The sequence below is a fragment of the Trachypithecus francoisi genome, unplaced genomic scaffold (assembly GCF_009764315.1).
Source record: "Trachypithecus francoisi isolate TF-2019V2 unplaced genomic scaffold, Tfra_2.0 Lachesis_group20, whole genome shotgun sequence".
NCBI classification, from domain to species: Eukaryota; Metazoa; Chordata; class Mammalia; order Primates; family Cercopithecidae; genus Trachypithecus; species Trachypithecus francoisi.
Window position 1 is genome coordinate 7064705 of NW_022681466.1, and position 15772 is coordinate 7080476.

Genomic DNA, 15772 nt, shown 5'->3' on the forward strand with positions numbered 1-15772 from the left:
TCGCTCTGTCGCCCAGGCTGGAGTGCAGTGGCCGGATCTCAGCTCACTGCAAGCTCCGCCTCCGGGTTTATGCCATTCTCTCGCCTCAGCCTCCCGAGTAGCTGGGACTACAGGCGCCCGCCATCTCGCCCGGCTAATTTTTTGCATTTTTTTAGTAGAGACGGGGTTTCACCGTGTTAGCCAGGATGGTCTCGATCTCCTGACCTCGTGATCCGCCCGTCTCGGCCTCCCAAAGTGCTGGGATTACAGGCTTGAGCCACCGCGCCCGGCCTGGTAGATTACTTCTTAATCACAAAGTAAAAGTTGGTGTTTTTACATTGGGAGAGATGGCAGTCACTTCCTTAACCAAGTGATTGGCTTAAACCTCACTACTAGGCACCTGATATCAATTGCCACCTACAAACCACACAGCACCACCTGTGACCATCCTTGCCAAAAATATTTAACTTAATTCTAATCTGACCTTTAGTCGTATCCTTCAGTTTACAAGGGGCTGAAAGAAAGGCCCAGCGACACCATGAAGGAAGCCTCCCATGAGGAACACAAGTCCAGAAAGGGGAGCGTTCTGCAGGACAGCTGGCCCAGCTCCTTAAAAGGCCAATGTGGGGGCCGGGCACAGTGACTCATGCTTTTAATCCCAACACTTTGGGAGGCTGAGGTGGGTGGATCACTTGAGGCCAGGAGTTCGAGACCCACCTGGCCAATATGGCGAAACCCCGTCTCTACCAAAAAGAAAATACAAAAATTAGCCAGGTGCAGTACTGCACACCTGTGGTCCCAGCTACTCGGGGGGCTGAGGCAGGAGAATCACTTGAGCCCAGGAGGCAGAGGTTTCAGTGAGCCAAGATCGTGCCACTGCATTCCAGTCTGGGTGACAGAGCAAGACTGTCTAAAAAAAAGTGAATGTGGGGAAGGGGATGGGATGGTGAGGGTTCTATTTTAGAATAACAAAGAAAGAAATGCAATAGGCAGCATGGATTGGACTCAAATTCAAAAGGAAACCTTTATAACAGACATTTTGGAGACAGCTAAGAAAATTTGAATATGAACTGAATCACACATCATTTAATGGAGACATTATTAATTTCCTTAGACGTGAAAAGGGGCCAGGCGCAGTGGCTCACACGTGTAATCCCAGCATTTTGGGAGGCCAAGGTGGGCGGATCACCTGAGGTCAGGAGTTTAAGACCAGCCTGGCCAACATGGCAAAACCCCGTCTCTACTAAAAATACAAAAATTAGCTGGGCATGGCGGCGGGTGCCTGTAATCCCAGCTACTCGGGAGACTGAGGCAGGAGAAGCGCTTGAACCCAGGAGGCGGAGGTTGCAGTGAGCCAAGATTGCACCACTGCACTCCAGCTTGGGCGACAGAGTGAGGCTCCGTCTAAAAAAAAAAAAGAAGAAGAAAAGAAAAAAGAAAAAGAAAAATGGAGCCCTTTGGGATCATGGAGCTCCTTGAGAGGCTCTGACCTGAACACCCGTGGTAACTAGTGGCACTTGAGAGACTGCTCTCAGAGGACTGACTGGAGGGAGGGAGCAGCTCCGTAACCAGCTTGTCAAGAACAACTGTAACAAGGCATCGAGTGCCAATCCATGCCAGGTCGGCGCGGGCCTCTCCAGGGTATCATTGTTCACATTGTAAGGAGGTTTAAGTAGCTTGTTCAAGCGTGCACCGAGGACCCGACCCTTCCTCGGATCTCCCTCTGGACACAAAGTGAGGTTAGGGGGTAGGAGGCTGAGAGGACCCCGTGAACTGCAGAGCAGAGCTGGGACGGGGAGTCAGGCCTCGCGATCGGGCCGGGGACACTCCCTGGGCCCATGCCTCGCGCTGGCACGGGGAGCAGGTAGTGGGGTACGCGGCTGACGGCCGTCGGGGCAGCAGCAGCACAGCCCGGCGGTGGCTCGCCGCCCAGACTCGGGGCAGGGAAGGTTCCCGTGCGGGCGGGGGGCTAAGAGGCCGCCTCCAACCCGGGGCAGCCCGTGCACCCGAGCCTGGAGCCCGGAGCCTGCAAGGGTGAGGGGACCCCGAGCTCGGGACCAAACTGGAGGGAGAGGGAGAGCGGTGGCTCCTCCCCCAGCCCCCGCCGCCGGCCGATCGGAGCGCTGGGCGGGCGCCGCGGGAGCCGCAGCCCTTTCCGGGGGGCGGACCCGGCAACAGCGGCACCCAGCTCCTGCCCCGACAGGTGCGCGCCGCGCGAAGGAATGCGGCCCGCCTGACTCACCAGCGCCTCCTTCCTACCTGCGCGCCCGCCCCATAAAGCGCTTCCCGCCCCGTCCTCCCCCTCAACCCCCGTGCCCGCCCTCGGACCGTCCCGGCTCGCCCGCGCGCTGCAGCCCCATCTCCTAGCGGCAGCCCAGGCGCAGAGGGAGCGAGTCCGCTCCGAGGTAGGTCCAGGACGGGCGCACGACAGCAGCAGAGGCTGGCCCGGAGAGGGTGAGTGCCCGCCCCAGCTGGGCAGCCGCGCAGGGGAGCTAGTCGGGCAGGGCCGGTGGCTTTTATCTCCCCTTCCCCTCCCTGAAGGCTGGCAGGCCCGGGTCCCTCCGTCCACGCTGCCCAGGACAGGGGTCCAGCCTCCCTGGAGTGTGCCGGGGGCAACTGGGAGCTGAGGGACAGGGCAGCTAGAGAAGGGTGGTGCCCATCAGATCTCCAGGCCAGAGGAGCGCCTTGGGTGCGCCTGCGGGAGAAGTGGGCAGAGGTCAGTGGCTGGGAGGCCTCTGGGGCCGGTCCCTCTGGGGTTTGCGAAGAAGGTGGAGGAGAAGCCACCCTGAGCAATGGGCCCAGCCCGTCATGGCGCATCTAATGATAAACCCACATTCCTGACTTTTATGTGAAGTTTCGTTGTTTCCAACATTGACTGCTACTTTTAAAAGCCACCCTGAGAGGCAGACGCCCTCCCGGCTCCAGGCAGGGCTGCTCTGTGTGGTGCCACAGTCCATCTGGGGCTGGGGACTCCCTGATTTTCCTTTTCTCTTGGCCAGGCACAGGCCTGCCTTCCTCCCAAAGTCAGCCCTAGGCGCCTTCCTTCAGGAAGCTCTACTGGCCTCACCCACCAGCCCTGGGGCTGTGCCCAACACTGCCACCTCCTGCAGCATCGGCCCTCTTTCCCACGGCTCGGCCTCTGGGGTGGCCCTCTGGCTGGGATTGGGGCTCTGGGGCTCCTGGTGACTCCCAGGGGCAGGGACAGGGCTCCTCCTCCACCCCTGTGGCCTTGCCACACCCTGAGGACAAGGACCAGGCACAGGTGGCATGGTTGTTGCTGTCTCCAACAGAGCTGGCAGTGAAGGCTTGGAGTCTCCATCCTGGGGACGGAGGGAAGGACAGCAGGAGGGACAGCTGGGGAGGTATGTCTGTCTACTCAACCCTGATTGCTCAGGGATGACACAGCAGCCAAGGGTCTAGGGTCCCCAGGCTTCTGGCCAGCTGCCTCTGGGGGGCAAGGGAATGGCCTGGGTCCCTGCGGGGAGGAGATGTGACAGCGGGAAGGGATGGTGGGCAGCAACAGATGTGGCCAGAGGGGTCCCTAGGGGTTGGGATGGGGGCCAAGGGAGCTCTGAGCCCATGGGTGGGTGGGCATGGCCTGTATGTGTGTGTGTCCCTGTGTGTGGGAAGCTGCCTGTGCTGCAGTGTGATGGCATTCAGGGTGGCAGTCACACACTTCAGGGAACTGCTGGTACATACAGTTGGGGCAGCCTGGTGGGGTCCGGGCCACCTGGAGAGTGGGTGTCCTGAGCACTGGGCCCAGCCCATCATGACGCATCTAATGATAAACACGAATTCCTAACTTTTATGGGAAATCTCGTTGTTTCTAACATTGGCTCCTACTTTTAAAACTTTCTAAACAAGTTAAGTCCAGTCAGACACTCTTGGGTGCCTCGCCAACCCTCTAACCGCCATTTTGTAGCCTCTGCATGGAGGCTGCCATGGAGGTTGAAGGCAGGGCCTGCAGAGCAGGGCCCTGTCCTGGCCTTCCCAGTGCTGGCCGTGGGATGGGGAAGCTCCACAGCCTTCTGTGCCTGGTCTCTCATCTGGGAAACGGGCAGAATGTAAGCATCTCCCCACCAGGTCCTGTGCTGAGCAGTCACCTCCGTGAAGCCCTGGGCACATGTAGCAGTCACTGCGTGGGAATCAGCACTGCCTGCGGGGCTGTGGCTGGGGCAGTGGGAGGAAGAGCTGGGCTCAGCTCTCCGGGCCTGTACCTGCCTGTGTAATGATGCCTGGGAGGCCTGAGCCTGCAGCCCGCATTGTGTAGCATGTGGGTGTGGCGCCTACACCCCGAGGCCGCAAGGAAGTCATTTCCCTCTAGGAACCCTGCTGTCCCCACCCTTTCCCTGCTGGCTCAGGGCTGCCTCCTGGCCCTTGTGCCACAACTGCCCTACCTGTGTTGTCACTGCTGAGGCCTCCTCCAGGCTGCACGCCTTAGAGGCAGGCTACACCCTCCTGCCCTTGGCCTGAGAAGGTCTTCTCCAGCAACTCAGGGACCCCAGCCCCCAGCCCCTGGGGTGGCCAGTGCCCCAGAAGCCGGGCTGAGAAAGGATTCGATGGGGAGGGCCAGTGGGCAGGGCAGAGGCTTGGGCCCCTGGGAGACCTGGCCCTAGAGAAAGAGGCAAGGTGCTCACCTTTGCTCCGGCCCTGCAGGCCTGGGTGGCTCTGCTGCCAGCCTCTTTTCTTGTCCAGGCTTCAGGCTGAGCATCTCTTAGAGGGCCTCAGGGATGCCCAGGCCTGCCCTGAAGTCTGCTGAGGACTTGGGATGGTTTAATACTGAACCCACAGCCACCGGGGGTGCCTCGGGGCAAGCCACAGTGTGTGTGTGTCTCACTCTGGGCTAACTTGTGAAAGGGTGAACAGCTCAGGGGCCTTGAAAACTTAACTCTGGAGCAGGCAGAGGTACAGGGTAGGGCAGAGGATTCAGACCCCACCCTGATGGGCCAGGCAGTCACCGCAGAACCCAACCCGGTGCAGTAAGCCACTGCGTGCAGCTGTGGCCCAGCCCCAGGCCCCAGATATTGGGAGGGGCCCCTCTCCTCCTGGCCGTGCCACCCTCACGAAAGGGTAAGTGGACCAGGACAAAAGGAGCAGGAGGCAGAGCCGTGGCCCCCTCTCAGGGTGAGTTCTCACTGGGGCCTATCATGGCCAAGCCTGACCCAGGCCCACTGGGAGCTAAAAGGCAAAGAAGAATAAACCCGGATCTGCCCTCAGGAGCCCAGGCTGAGAGGCCCAGCACTGGGACAGACTTGCAAACCAAAGTCCTTGAGGGCTGGAGGGGCCTCCCTGGGCAGGGCATCCGGCCACTGCAGGGATGGCATGGAACAAGGCAGTGGAAAAGGCAGGAGTCAGAGGCCCAGGGCCCTACCTCTCGCAGCTGGACGCCCTTGGTCCCATCCCTGGCGCTCAGAGCCTCAGTTCCCACAGCTGTGCAGTGAGAGGGCGCTGAAGGCACCGACCATGGCTGTTGAGGCCTCGTGTGTCAATTGTTGTTGTTCTGCAGGAGGAAGAGGATGGCAGGGCCACGCCCCAGCCCATGGGCCAAGCTGCTACTGGCAGCCTTGCTCAGCGTCAGCCTCTCTGGGACCTTGGGTGAGTCCACGTTGCCCTGCAGCCCCTTCCTGGCATACCTTGGGCAGGCATTGCCCTTGCACGGATTCTCACAGAGTCTCACCTAAACATCTTGGCCATTCAGCAACTGACCACTGCCCACCTTCAGAGCTGGAAAACCTGAGGCGCCAAGCTCTTCAGCCTAGAGAATCTTGAGCACTGGCCACAGGGCCTGAGAATAGGAGGGAAGGAGGCTGTGTCTAGAGGAGACAGCAGACGCCCACCCAGGACTGAGGCACCCAGAGGATGCACTGAGGCCTCAGAGGCAGAGTCGAGAGGGTTATAGGAATTTGGAGAAGAGAGGGACTGCTGACATGTCACCTGCTGAGTGTCACTAGTGGACAAATCACTGGAGCAGGCTCCTACCACTTGAATTTTGTCTGTCAGAGGGGGTCCTGCTGGTGGCTTGAAATAGACCACGACAGAAATGTCTACACCACAGAAATTGGCAAACGCTATAGGTCAAGCACCAGAGACCAGAGCCGTTGTTATTTATTTATTTATTTATTTAATTCAATGTATATGTAGAAACATGCTCTCACTCTGTCGTCCCGCTGCAGTGCAGTGATGCCATCATGGCTCACTGCAGCCTCAACTTCCCAGGCTCAAGGAATCCTCCCACCTCAGCCTCCCGAGTAGCTAGGACCACAGGCGTGCACCACCATGTTTGGCTAATTAAAAACAATTTTTTTTGTAGAGACAATCTCACTGTGTTACCCAGGCTGGTCTCAAACTCCTGAGCTTAAGTAATCTTCCTACCTCGGCCTCCCAAAGTGCTGGGATTACAGGTGTGAGCCACCTCACTGGCCACCAGAGCTATTGTTAAACACTGACTAGCACACCATTGCCTGAAACCTAGGAGACCTCTTACTGTGTATACCAGGTGTACACAGTAGGTCCTCACTGTGATTTTTAACTGAGCAGAGTCAATGGGGCAATCTAGAGTTTTACTTCATTCGTTACTGAGGACCCACTGTGTGCCGGGTGTGCTGGGTGCTAGGGCTACCATGATAAACAAGACACCGTTCCCTTCACCCTAGAGGAGGCTCAGAGGACAGACAGGCCGTGTGGCAGTGGTCTCACTGTGAGGCACAGGCTGTGATGGAGGAGGGACCTGGAAAGCTCCCAGTGTTAGGTGCAGCTCATCAAAGGTCATGGGGAAGGCTGAGGAACGTCTGCTGGACCTGAGGAGGCAGCAGGCCAGGGGCTGACCAAGGTGTGCCAGCACTGAATGTGCCAGTGCCACTGTCTCAGTCCCCACCTTCTGTCCTTCTGGCTTGAGTGGGAAGTCCCAGGTTTGAAACCACAGCTTGTTTTTAGCTGTGCTACCTGGGGTAGACCACACACCCTAGCCTCTGTAAAATAGGGAAGGGCTGGGTGCAGTGGCTCACACCTATAATTCCCAGCACTTTGGGAGGCCAAGGTGGGAGGATTGACTGAACCCAGGAATTTGAGGCCATCCTGAGCAACACAGGGAGCCCCTGTCTCTACAAAAAATAAAAAATTAGCTGGGCTACTTGGGAGACTGAGGTGGGAGGATTGCCTGAACCCAGGATGTCGAGACTGCAGTGAGCTATGATCATGCCACTGCACTCCAGCCTGGGCAACACAGTAAGACCGTATCTCAAAACTAAATAAAATTGAAATGCAGACTGGGCACAGTGGCTCACACCTGTAATCCCAGCACTTTGGGAGGCTGAGATGGGCAGATCATTTGAGGTCAGGAGTTCGAGACCAGCCTGGCCAACATGGTGAAACCCCATCTCTACTAAAAATACAAAAATTAGCCAGGCATGGTGGTGCCCACCTATTATCCCAGCTACTTGGGAGGCTGAGGCAGGAGAATCACTTGAACCTGGGAGGCAGAGGTTGCAGTGAGCTGAGATCACACCACTGCACTCCAGCCTGGGCAACATAGCAAGACTGTGTCTGAAAAAAAAGTAAAATAAAATAAAAATACAACAAAAACAAACCAAAATAAATACGTAGGCCAGGCACGGTGGCTCCCGCCTGTAATCCCAGCACTTCGGGAGGCCGAGGCGGGCAGCTCACAAGGTCAGGAGATCAAGACCATCCTGGCTAACATGGTGAAACCCCATCTCTACTAAAAATACTAAAAATTAGCTGGGCGTGGTGGTGGGCACCTGTAGTCCCAGCTACTCCAGAGGCTGAGGTGGGAGAATGGCATGAACCAGGGAGGTGGAGCTTGCAATGAGCTGAGATTGCGCCACTGCACTCCAGCCTGGGCGACAGAGCGAGACTCCATCTCAAAAAAATAATAATAAATAAACACATAAATGCATAAATACATAAATAACATAGCGAGGGAATCCCCACCTCTCCAGGTGAGGGTGCAGGTGGGAAAGTGCTTGCCTTTGCTGAGCGCCTCCCCATTCATGTGCCCACCTCCGCCCCCCAGCAAACCGCTGCAAGAAGGCCCCAGTGAAGAGCTGCACGGAGTGTGTCCGTGTGGATAAGGACTGCGCCTACTGCACGGACGAGGTGAGGACCTGGCCTGGGTCGGTGTGGAACGGGCAAGGGTCAGGAATAGCTGGTGGGAATGAATCTGGGGTTGGGGCAGCCAGGGAATGGGTGCTGCCCCCACTGACCCCCTGTCCTTCTGGCCAGATGTTCAGGGACCGGCGCTGCAACACCCAGGCAGAGCTGCTGGCCGCGGGCTGTCAGCGCAAGAGCATCGTGGTCATGGAGAGCAGCTTCCAGATTACAGAGGTGCCTGGTGCGGGGACTGGGGTGGGGGCTCCCCATGCTCAGCCTGGCTATTTATGGGGGTATATAGTGCCCCTTGGCTGGGCTGGGCCCCCATCGGGCCTCTGGAGTGACCCTCCAGCCAGCTGTCCCCTTCCACTGGCTGCAGGAGACCCAGATTGACACCACCCTGCGGCGCAGCCAGATGTCCCCCCAGGGCCTGCGGGTCCGGCTGCGGCCCGGTGAGGAGCGGCACTTTGAGCTGGAGGTGTTTGAGCCCCGGGAGAGCCCCGTGGACCTGTACATCCTCATGGACTTCTCCAACTCCATGTCCGATGATCTGGACAACCTCAAGAAGATGGGACAGAACCTGGGTGCGGCGGGGCCAGAGTGGAGGACAGCAGGACAGGAGGGGGACAGGGTGGGCGTCTGCTTGGGAGGCCAGGACTCAGGACAGCTGTACCCACCCAGAAGGAAACACAGGACATTTGAGCCCCCAAAAACCTTCCCTTCCATTCTCAAGGGAATAATCTCAGCCAGACCCTATTCACCGCTGGGGACTTCTGAGAAGGCCAGGGCAGGCAGGCAGTGGAGCCAGCTGGCCCTGACAAGGAGGGTACCCCTTGCCACGAGGCTGTGGGGAAGCTTCTGCTCCTCCGAGCTGGGTTGCATAACCAGCCACCCTGCCCCTGCCGTGTGTGTAACTCCAGACCCCCAGGCCCATTTCCCTCATCCGTAAATAGGAAGAGACGATGTTGTGAGCCTTTGTCCAGCATGCAAAGTGTTAACTTCCCTCTTCCTCCCTTCTGAGCCAGGCTTTGGTGCGGGGAGCCCGTGTTTATGCTGGGCATCGGCTCAGCTATCCCCTCTCTGTCTTGTTCACATCCAGCTCAGGTCCTGAGCCAGCTCACCAGCGACTACACTATTGGATTTGGCAAGTTCGTGGACAAAGTCAGCGTCCCGCAGACAGACATGAGGCCTGAGAAGTAAGTGATTGGGTGCGCCCCGTGGGTGGGCAAGGGTCCAGGCCATGTGACCCCCACTCCTCTGTCACCCACAACTTAAAATTCTTCTACGGCCTGGCATGGTGGCTCACGCCTGTAATTCCAGCACTTTAGGAGGCAGGGCGGGCAGATCACCTGAGGTCAGAAGTTCAAGACCAGCCTGGGCAACATGGCAAAACCCTGTCTCTATTTAAAAAAACAAAAATTGGCCGGGCGCGGTGGCTCACGCTTGTAATCCCAGCACTTTGGGAGGCCAAGGCAGGCGGATCATGAGGTCAGGAGATCGAGACCATCCTAGCTAACACGGTGAAACCCCGTCTCTACTAAAAATACCAAAAAATTAGCCGGGCATGGTGACGGGCACCTGTAGTCCCAGCTACTCAGGAGGCTGAGGCAGGAGAATGGCATGAATCTGGGAGGCGGAGCTTGTAGTGAGCCAGGATCGCACCACTGCATTCCAGCCTGGGTGACAGAGCGAGACTCCGTCTCAAAAAAAAAAAATTAACTGGGCGTGGTGGGGCATGCCTATAATCCCAGCTACTCGGGAGGCTGAGACAGGAGAATCACTTGAACCCAGGAGGCAGAGGTTGCAGTGAGCTGAGATCGTGCATACTGCACCCCAGCCTGGGCGATAAAGCGAGATTTGGTCTCAAAAAATAAAATAAAATAAAAAATAAATTTTCCTTCTAGTTGAAATGGGCTGGGGGCACTGGGATCTGCAGTGTCTTCCCCCTGTGACACTCTCTCTCCCTCCCACCTCTGCCCAGGCTGAAGGAGCCCTGGCCCAACAGTGACCCCCCCTTCTCCTTCAAGAACGTCATCAGCCTAACAGAGGATGTGGATGAGTTCCGGAATAAACTGCAGGGAGAGAGGATCTCAGGCAACCTGGACGCTCCTGAGGGTGGCTTCGATGCCATCCTGCAGACGGCCGTGTGCACGGTGGGCACTGGGAAGGGCGTTGCCAGCCCAGGTCAGGGGTGAGCACTTCTGGGCAAGGGCCTGAGCTGCCCCCTGGCCTGCTCTGGCGCCAGGCTCACAGGTCCTGCGGGAAAGCCTGGGAGCCTGCAACCCCTTCGCCCTAAGACAAGCTCAGACTCTGTGAGTAGGTCTCAGTTACAATCTGAGTTCAGATGTGCCGGGAGCCACGGTCCCCTGGCCTGAGCAGTCACAGCCTGGTTTCGTGTCAGCTGGGCTTTAGGGTTCTGGAATCTTTAGTACCCTGAACCCACCAGCTGCCCAGTCTCCACCTGTTCTGGGCATCCAAAGAAGCCATTACCTTTGATATGTACATCCATTTGTTCATTTTTAAAATAACATATCCATATTACTTAACGTTAGAAAACAAAAGGCCGGGCGCGGTGGCTCAAGCCTGTAATCCCAGCACTTTGGGAGGCCGAGACGGCGGATCACGAGGTCAGGAGATCGAGACCATCCTGGCTAACACAGTGAAACCCCGTCTCTACTAAAAAATACAAAAAAAAATAGCCGGGTGTGGTGGCGGACGCCTGTAGTCCCAGCTACTCGGGAGGCTGAGGCAGGAGAATGGTGTAAACCCGGGAGGCGGAGCTTGCAGTGAGCTGAGATCCGGCCACTGCACTCCAGACTGGGTGACAGAGCGAGACTCCGTCTCAAAAAAAAAAAAAAAAAAGAAAACAAAAAGCAAGGATCACACCTGTAATCCCAGTACTTTGGGAGGCTGAGGTGGGTGGATTGCTTAAGTCCAGGATTTGAGACCAGCCTGGGCAACATGGCAAGACCCTGTCTCTATAGAAAACACACAAATTAGCTGGATGTGATGCACACCTGTGGCCCCAGCTCCTTGGGGGGCCGCATCCTCGGCTCCTGTTTCTCAGCGTTATCACTCAGTCATCGTCACATGCATCTTGCATGAGGGTACTTGCTGTGAATCCAGTGGCTTAAGCCCAGCCCCATGTTGGGACCTGCGTTCCCCGTCCTACACAATGCCGTGACGCGTGTCAGCAGGCAGCCTGCTCAGTGGGCACGCCCCACCTTGCCTTCCCCAGAGGGACATTGGCTGGCGCCCAGATAGCACCCACCTGCTGGTCTTCTCCACCGAGTCGGCCTTCCACTATGAGGCTGACGGTGCCAACGTGCTGGCTGGCATCATGAGCCGCAACGATGAACAGTGCCACCTGGACGCCACGGGCACCTACACCCAGTACAGGACACAGGACTACCCGTCGGTGCCCACCCTGGTGCGCCTGCTCGCCAAGCACAACATCATCCCCATCTTTGCTGTCACCAACTACTCCTATAGCTACTACGAGGTGCGGGGCCTGGGCCCCACGGGCGGGGGGTGGTCAAGGCAGGGGGTCCACGGAGCTTCTCAGACATCTCTCCCTTCCTCCCTTCCTCCCTTCCCTCCCTTCCTCCCTTCCTCCCTCCCTTCCTCCCTCCCTTCCTCCCTCCCCCCTTCCTCCCTCCCTTCCTCCCTCCCTTCCTCCCTCCCTCCCTTCCTCCCTCCCTTCCTCTCCTTCCCTCCCTTCCTCCCTCCCTCCCTTCTTCCCCCTTCCTCCTCCCTCCCTTCCTCCCTCCCTCCCTTCCTCCCTCCCTTCCTCCCCCCCCTTCCTCCCTCCCTCCTCCCTCCCTCCTCCCTCCCTCCCTCCTCCTCCCTCCCTTCCTCCCTCCCTCCCTTCTACCCTCCCTCCCTTCCTTCCTCCCTTCCTCCCTTCCTCCCTTCCTCCCTTCCCTCCCTCCCTCCCTTCTACCCTTCCTCCCTCCCTCCCTCCCTCCTCCCTCCCTTCCTCCCTCCTCCTTCCTCCCTTCCCTCCCTTCCTCCCTCCCTCCCTCCCTCCTTCCTCCCCCCTCCCTCCCTCCTCCCTCCTTCTTCCCTTCCCTCCTTCCTCCTCCCTTCCTCCCTCCCTTCCTCCCTCCCTTCCCCTTCCTCCCTTCCTCCCTCCCTCCCTTCCTTCCTTCCTCCCCCCTCCTTCCTCCCTCCCTCCCTTCCTCCCTCCCTCCTCCCCCCTCCTTCCTCCCTCCTCCCTTCCCCCCTTCCTCCCTCCCTCTTCCTCCCTCCTTCTCCCTTCCCTCCCTTCCTCCCTCCCTCCCTTCTTCCCTTCCTCCTCCCTCCTTCCTCCTCCCTCCCTTCTCCCTCCCTTCCTCCCTCCTTTCCTCCCTTCCTCCCTCCCTCCCTTCCTCCTCCCTCCCTTCCTCCTTCCTCCCTCCTTCCTCCCCTCCCTTCCTCCCTCCCTCCTCCCTTCCTCCCTCTTCCTCCCTCCCTCCTTCCTCCCTCCCTCCTTCCTCCCTCCCTCTCTTCCTCCCTCCTTCCTCCCTCCCTCCCTCTTCCTCCCTCCCTTCCTCCTCCCTCCTCTCTTCCTCCCTCCTCCCTCCCTCCCTTCCTCCCTTCTCCCTCCCTCCCTTCCTCCCTCCCTCCTCCCTCCCTTCCTTCCCTCCTTCCTCCCTTCCTCCCTTCCTTCCTCCCTTCCCCCCTCCCTTCTCCCTCCCTTCCTACCCTCCTCCCTTCCTCCCTCCCTTCTTCCTCCCTCCTTTCTCCCTTCCTCCCTTCCTCCCTTCCCCTTCCCTCCCTCCTCCCTCCTCCCTTCTCCCTCCTCCCTCCCTTCCTCCCTCTTCCTCCCTCCCTCCTCCCTCCTTCCTCCCTTCCTCCCTTCCCTCCCTCCTCCTCCCTTCCTCCCTCCCTCCCTCTTCCTCCTCCCTCCCTCCCCCTTCCTCCTTCCTCCCCCTTCCTCCCTCCCTCCTCCCTCCCTTCCTCCCTTCCCCTCCCTTCCTCCCTCCCTTCCCCCTCCCTCCCTTCTTCCCTCCCTCCCTCCCTTCCTCCCTCCTTCCTCCCTTCCCCCTCCCTTCCTTCCTCCCTTCCTCCTCCCTTCCTCCCTCCCTTCCTCTTCCCTCCCTTCCTCCCTCTCCCTTCCTCCCTTCCTCCCCTTCCTCCCTTCCCTCCCTCCCTTCCCCCTCCTCCCTCCCTTCCCTCCCTCCTTCCTCCCTCCTTCCTCCCTCTCCTCCCTCCTTCCTCCCTCCCTCCCTTCTCCCTTCCTCCCTTCTACCCTTCCCCCTCCCTCCCTTCCTCCCTCCCTTCCTCCCTCCCTTCCTCCCTTCCCCCCTTCCTCCCTTCCTCCCTTCTCCCTCCCTCCCTTCTACCCTCCTCCCTCCCTCCCTCCCTTCCTCCCTCCCTCCTCCCTCCCTTCCTCCCTCCCTCCTTCCTCCCTTCCCTCCCTTCCTCCCTCCCTCCTCCTCCCTCCCTTCCTCCCCCTCCCTCCCTCCTCCCCCTTCTTCCCTTCCCTCCTTCCTCCCTCCCTTCCTCCCTCCTTCCTCCCTCCCTCCCTTCCTCCCTCCCTCCCTTCTTCCCTTCCTCCCTCCCTCCCTTCCTCCCTCCCCCCTTCCTCCTCCCTTCCTCCCCCCTTCCTCCCTTCCTCCCTCCCTCCCTCCTCCCTCCCTCTCTTCCTCCCTCCTTCCTCCTTCCTCCCTCCCTCCTCCCTCCTCCCTCCCTTCCCCCTCCCTCCCTCCCTCCCTTCTTCCCTCCCTCCTCCCTTCCTCCCTCCTTTCCTCCCTCCTTCCTCCCTCCCTTCCTCCCTCCCTTCCTCCCTCCCTTCCTCCCTCCTTCTCCCTCCCTCTCTCCCTCCCTTCCTCCCTCCCTCCCTTCTCCCTTCCTCCCTCCCTCCCTTCCTCCCTTCCTTCCCTCCTTCCTCCCTCCCTTCCTCCCTCCCTTCCTCCCTCCCTTCCTCCCTTCCTCCCTCCCTCCCTTCCTCCCTCCTCCCTTCTACCCTTCCTCCCTTCCCCTTCCCCCTCCCTCCCTTCCCTCCCTTCCTCCCTCCCTTCCTCCCTCCCTCCTCCTTCCCCCTTCCTCCTTCCTCCCTTCCCTCCCTTCTACCCTTCCTCCCTCCCTCCCTCCCTCCTCCCTTCCTCCCTCCTTCCTCCCTTCCCTCCCTCCCTCCTCCCTTCCTCCCTTCCTCCCTCCCTCCCTCCCTCCCTCCCTCCCCCCTTCCTCCCTTCCTCCCTTCCCTCCCTCCCTCCCCCCTCCCTCCTCCCTCCTCCCTTCCCTCCCTTCCCTCCCTTCCTCCCTCCTCCTCCCTTCCTCCTCCTTCCTCCCTTCCTCCCTCCCTCCCTCCCTCCCTTCTTCCCTTCCTCCCTTCCTCCCTCCCTTCCTCCCTCCCTTCCTCCTTCCTCCCTTCTTCCTTCCCTCCTTCCTCCCTCCCTCCCTCTTCCCTTCCCCTCCCTCCCCCTCCCTTCCTCCCTCCCTCCCTCCCTTCCTCCCTCCCTCCCTTCCTCCCTTCCTCCCCCCTCCCTTCCTCCCTTCTCCCTTCCCTCCCTTCCTCCCTTCCTCCCTCCCTCTCTTCCTCCCTCCTTCCTCCCTTCTCCCTCCCTTCCTCCCTCCTCCCTTCCTCCTCCTTCCTCCCTCCTTCTTCCTCCCTCCCTCCCTTCCTCCTCCCTCTCTTCCTCCCTCCTTCCTCCCTTCCTCCCTCCCTTCCTCCCTCCCTTCCTCCCTCCCTCCCTTCCTCTCTTCCTCCCTCCTTTCTCCTTCCTCCCTCCCTTCCTCCCTCCCGCCTCCCTTCCTCCCTTCCTCCTTCCTCCCCCTCCATCCCTCCCCTTCCTCCCTTCCTCTCTTCCTCCCTTCCTCCTCCCTCCCTCCCTTCTTTCCTTTCTGCCTTCCCAAAGCTTTTAGACTCCACCAAAAGTGGGCCCTGGTGGGAAGGGGAGGTGATGTGTCCATCCTCCACCCCAACGCCCAGGCAGGTGGGGGCTAACAGGGCAGGCTCTGCAACACCACAGCAGGTTCCAGGCCTCAGTTTCCCCATCCTCAAAGTACGAAGAATCCTAGAGCCATTCAGATTCATGGAGATGCTTAGCCTGAGACCTGGCCTTCTCTCCCACAGAAGCTTCACACCTATTTCCCCGTCTCCTCGCTGGGGGTGCTGCAGGAGGACTCGTCCAACATCGTGGAGCTGCTGGAGGAGGCCTTCAATGTGAGGGCAGCTCGGGCTCCAGAGTCTGAGCCCTTCTGGGGCAGGGCAGGAGGTGGGCAGGGTGGGCAAGAGGTGTCTTGGGTCATGGTTGCAAATAGGGTCTGGGACAGGCCAGTGAGGAAGGGTCTCTGGTTATCCCTGAAGTCCCAAGGGGCCACCTGAGCCTGGCCCTGGCTCCTGCAGGCTCTATAGTACCCCACATGATGCCTGTCGCACTTGGGGGTTGGGGTGGAGCACAGCCAGGCCCCCCACAGAGCACTGACCAACCTCCTTCCTCCTTTAGCGAATCCGCTCCAACCTGGACATCCGGGCCCTAGACAGCCCCCGAGGCTTTCGGACAGAGGTCACCTCCAAGATGTTCCAGAAGATGAAGACTGGGTCCTTTCAGATCCAGCGAGGGGAAGTGGTACGCCTCTGTGGGGGCAGCGGGGTGGGGGACAGGCATAGCGCCCCGCACGGAGTGGAATCGTCTAAAACAGCAGTCAAGAGCGTGGTCCCTGGAATCAGGCAGGCCTGGGTGCAGATCCCTGGGCC

General features: G+C 59.4%; 1 protein-coding gene across 6 annotated transcripts in view; it reads left to right on the forward strand.

The window, feature by feature from the left end:
• The first annotated feature begins 1995 nt into the window (after nt 1–1995).
• The window catches only part of ITGB4 (integrin subunit beta 4), a 40663-nt gene continuing 26886 nt past the window's right edge, over nt 1996–15772 (forward strand). Inside the window, exons 1-11 of one of the 6 annotated variants that reach the window (XM_033182212.1) lie at nt 1996–2433; nt 3270–3341; nt 5486–5574; nt 8012–8094; nt 8221–8322; nt 8468–8672; nt 9188–9284; nt 10070–10241; nt 11327–11590; nt 15149–15238; nt 15522–15644. In XM_033182212.1, coding sequence (XP_033038103.1) covers nt 5496–5574; nt 8012–8094; nt 8221–8322; nt 8468–8672; nt 9188–9284; nt 10070–10241; nt 11327–11590; nt 15149–15238; nt 15522–15644 — 1215 coding nt within the window. In that variant the 5' untranslated portion in view covers nt 1996–2433; nt 3270–3341; nt 5486–5495. The remainder of the gene's footprint in view (nt 2434–3269; nt 3342–5485; nt 5575–8011; nt 8095–8220; nt 8323–8467; nt 8673–9187; nt 9285–10069; nt 10242–11326; nt 11591–15148; nt 15239–15521; nt 15645–15772) is intronic. The other 5 variants (XM_033182210.1, XM_033182211.1, XM_033182213.1 and 2 more) reach the window with 5 other exon arrangements.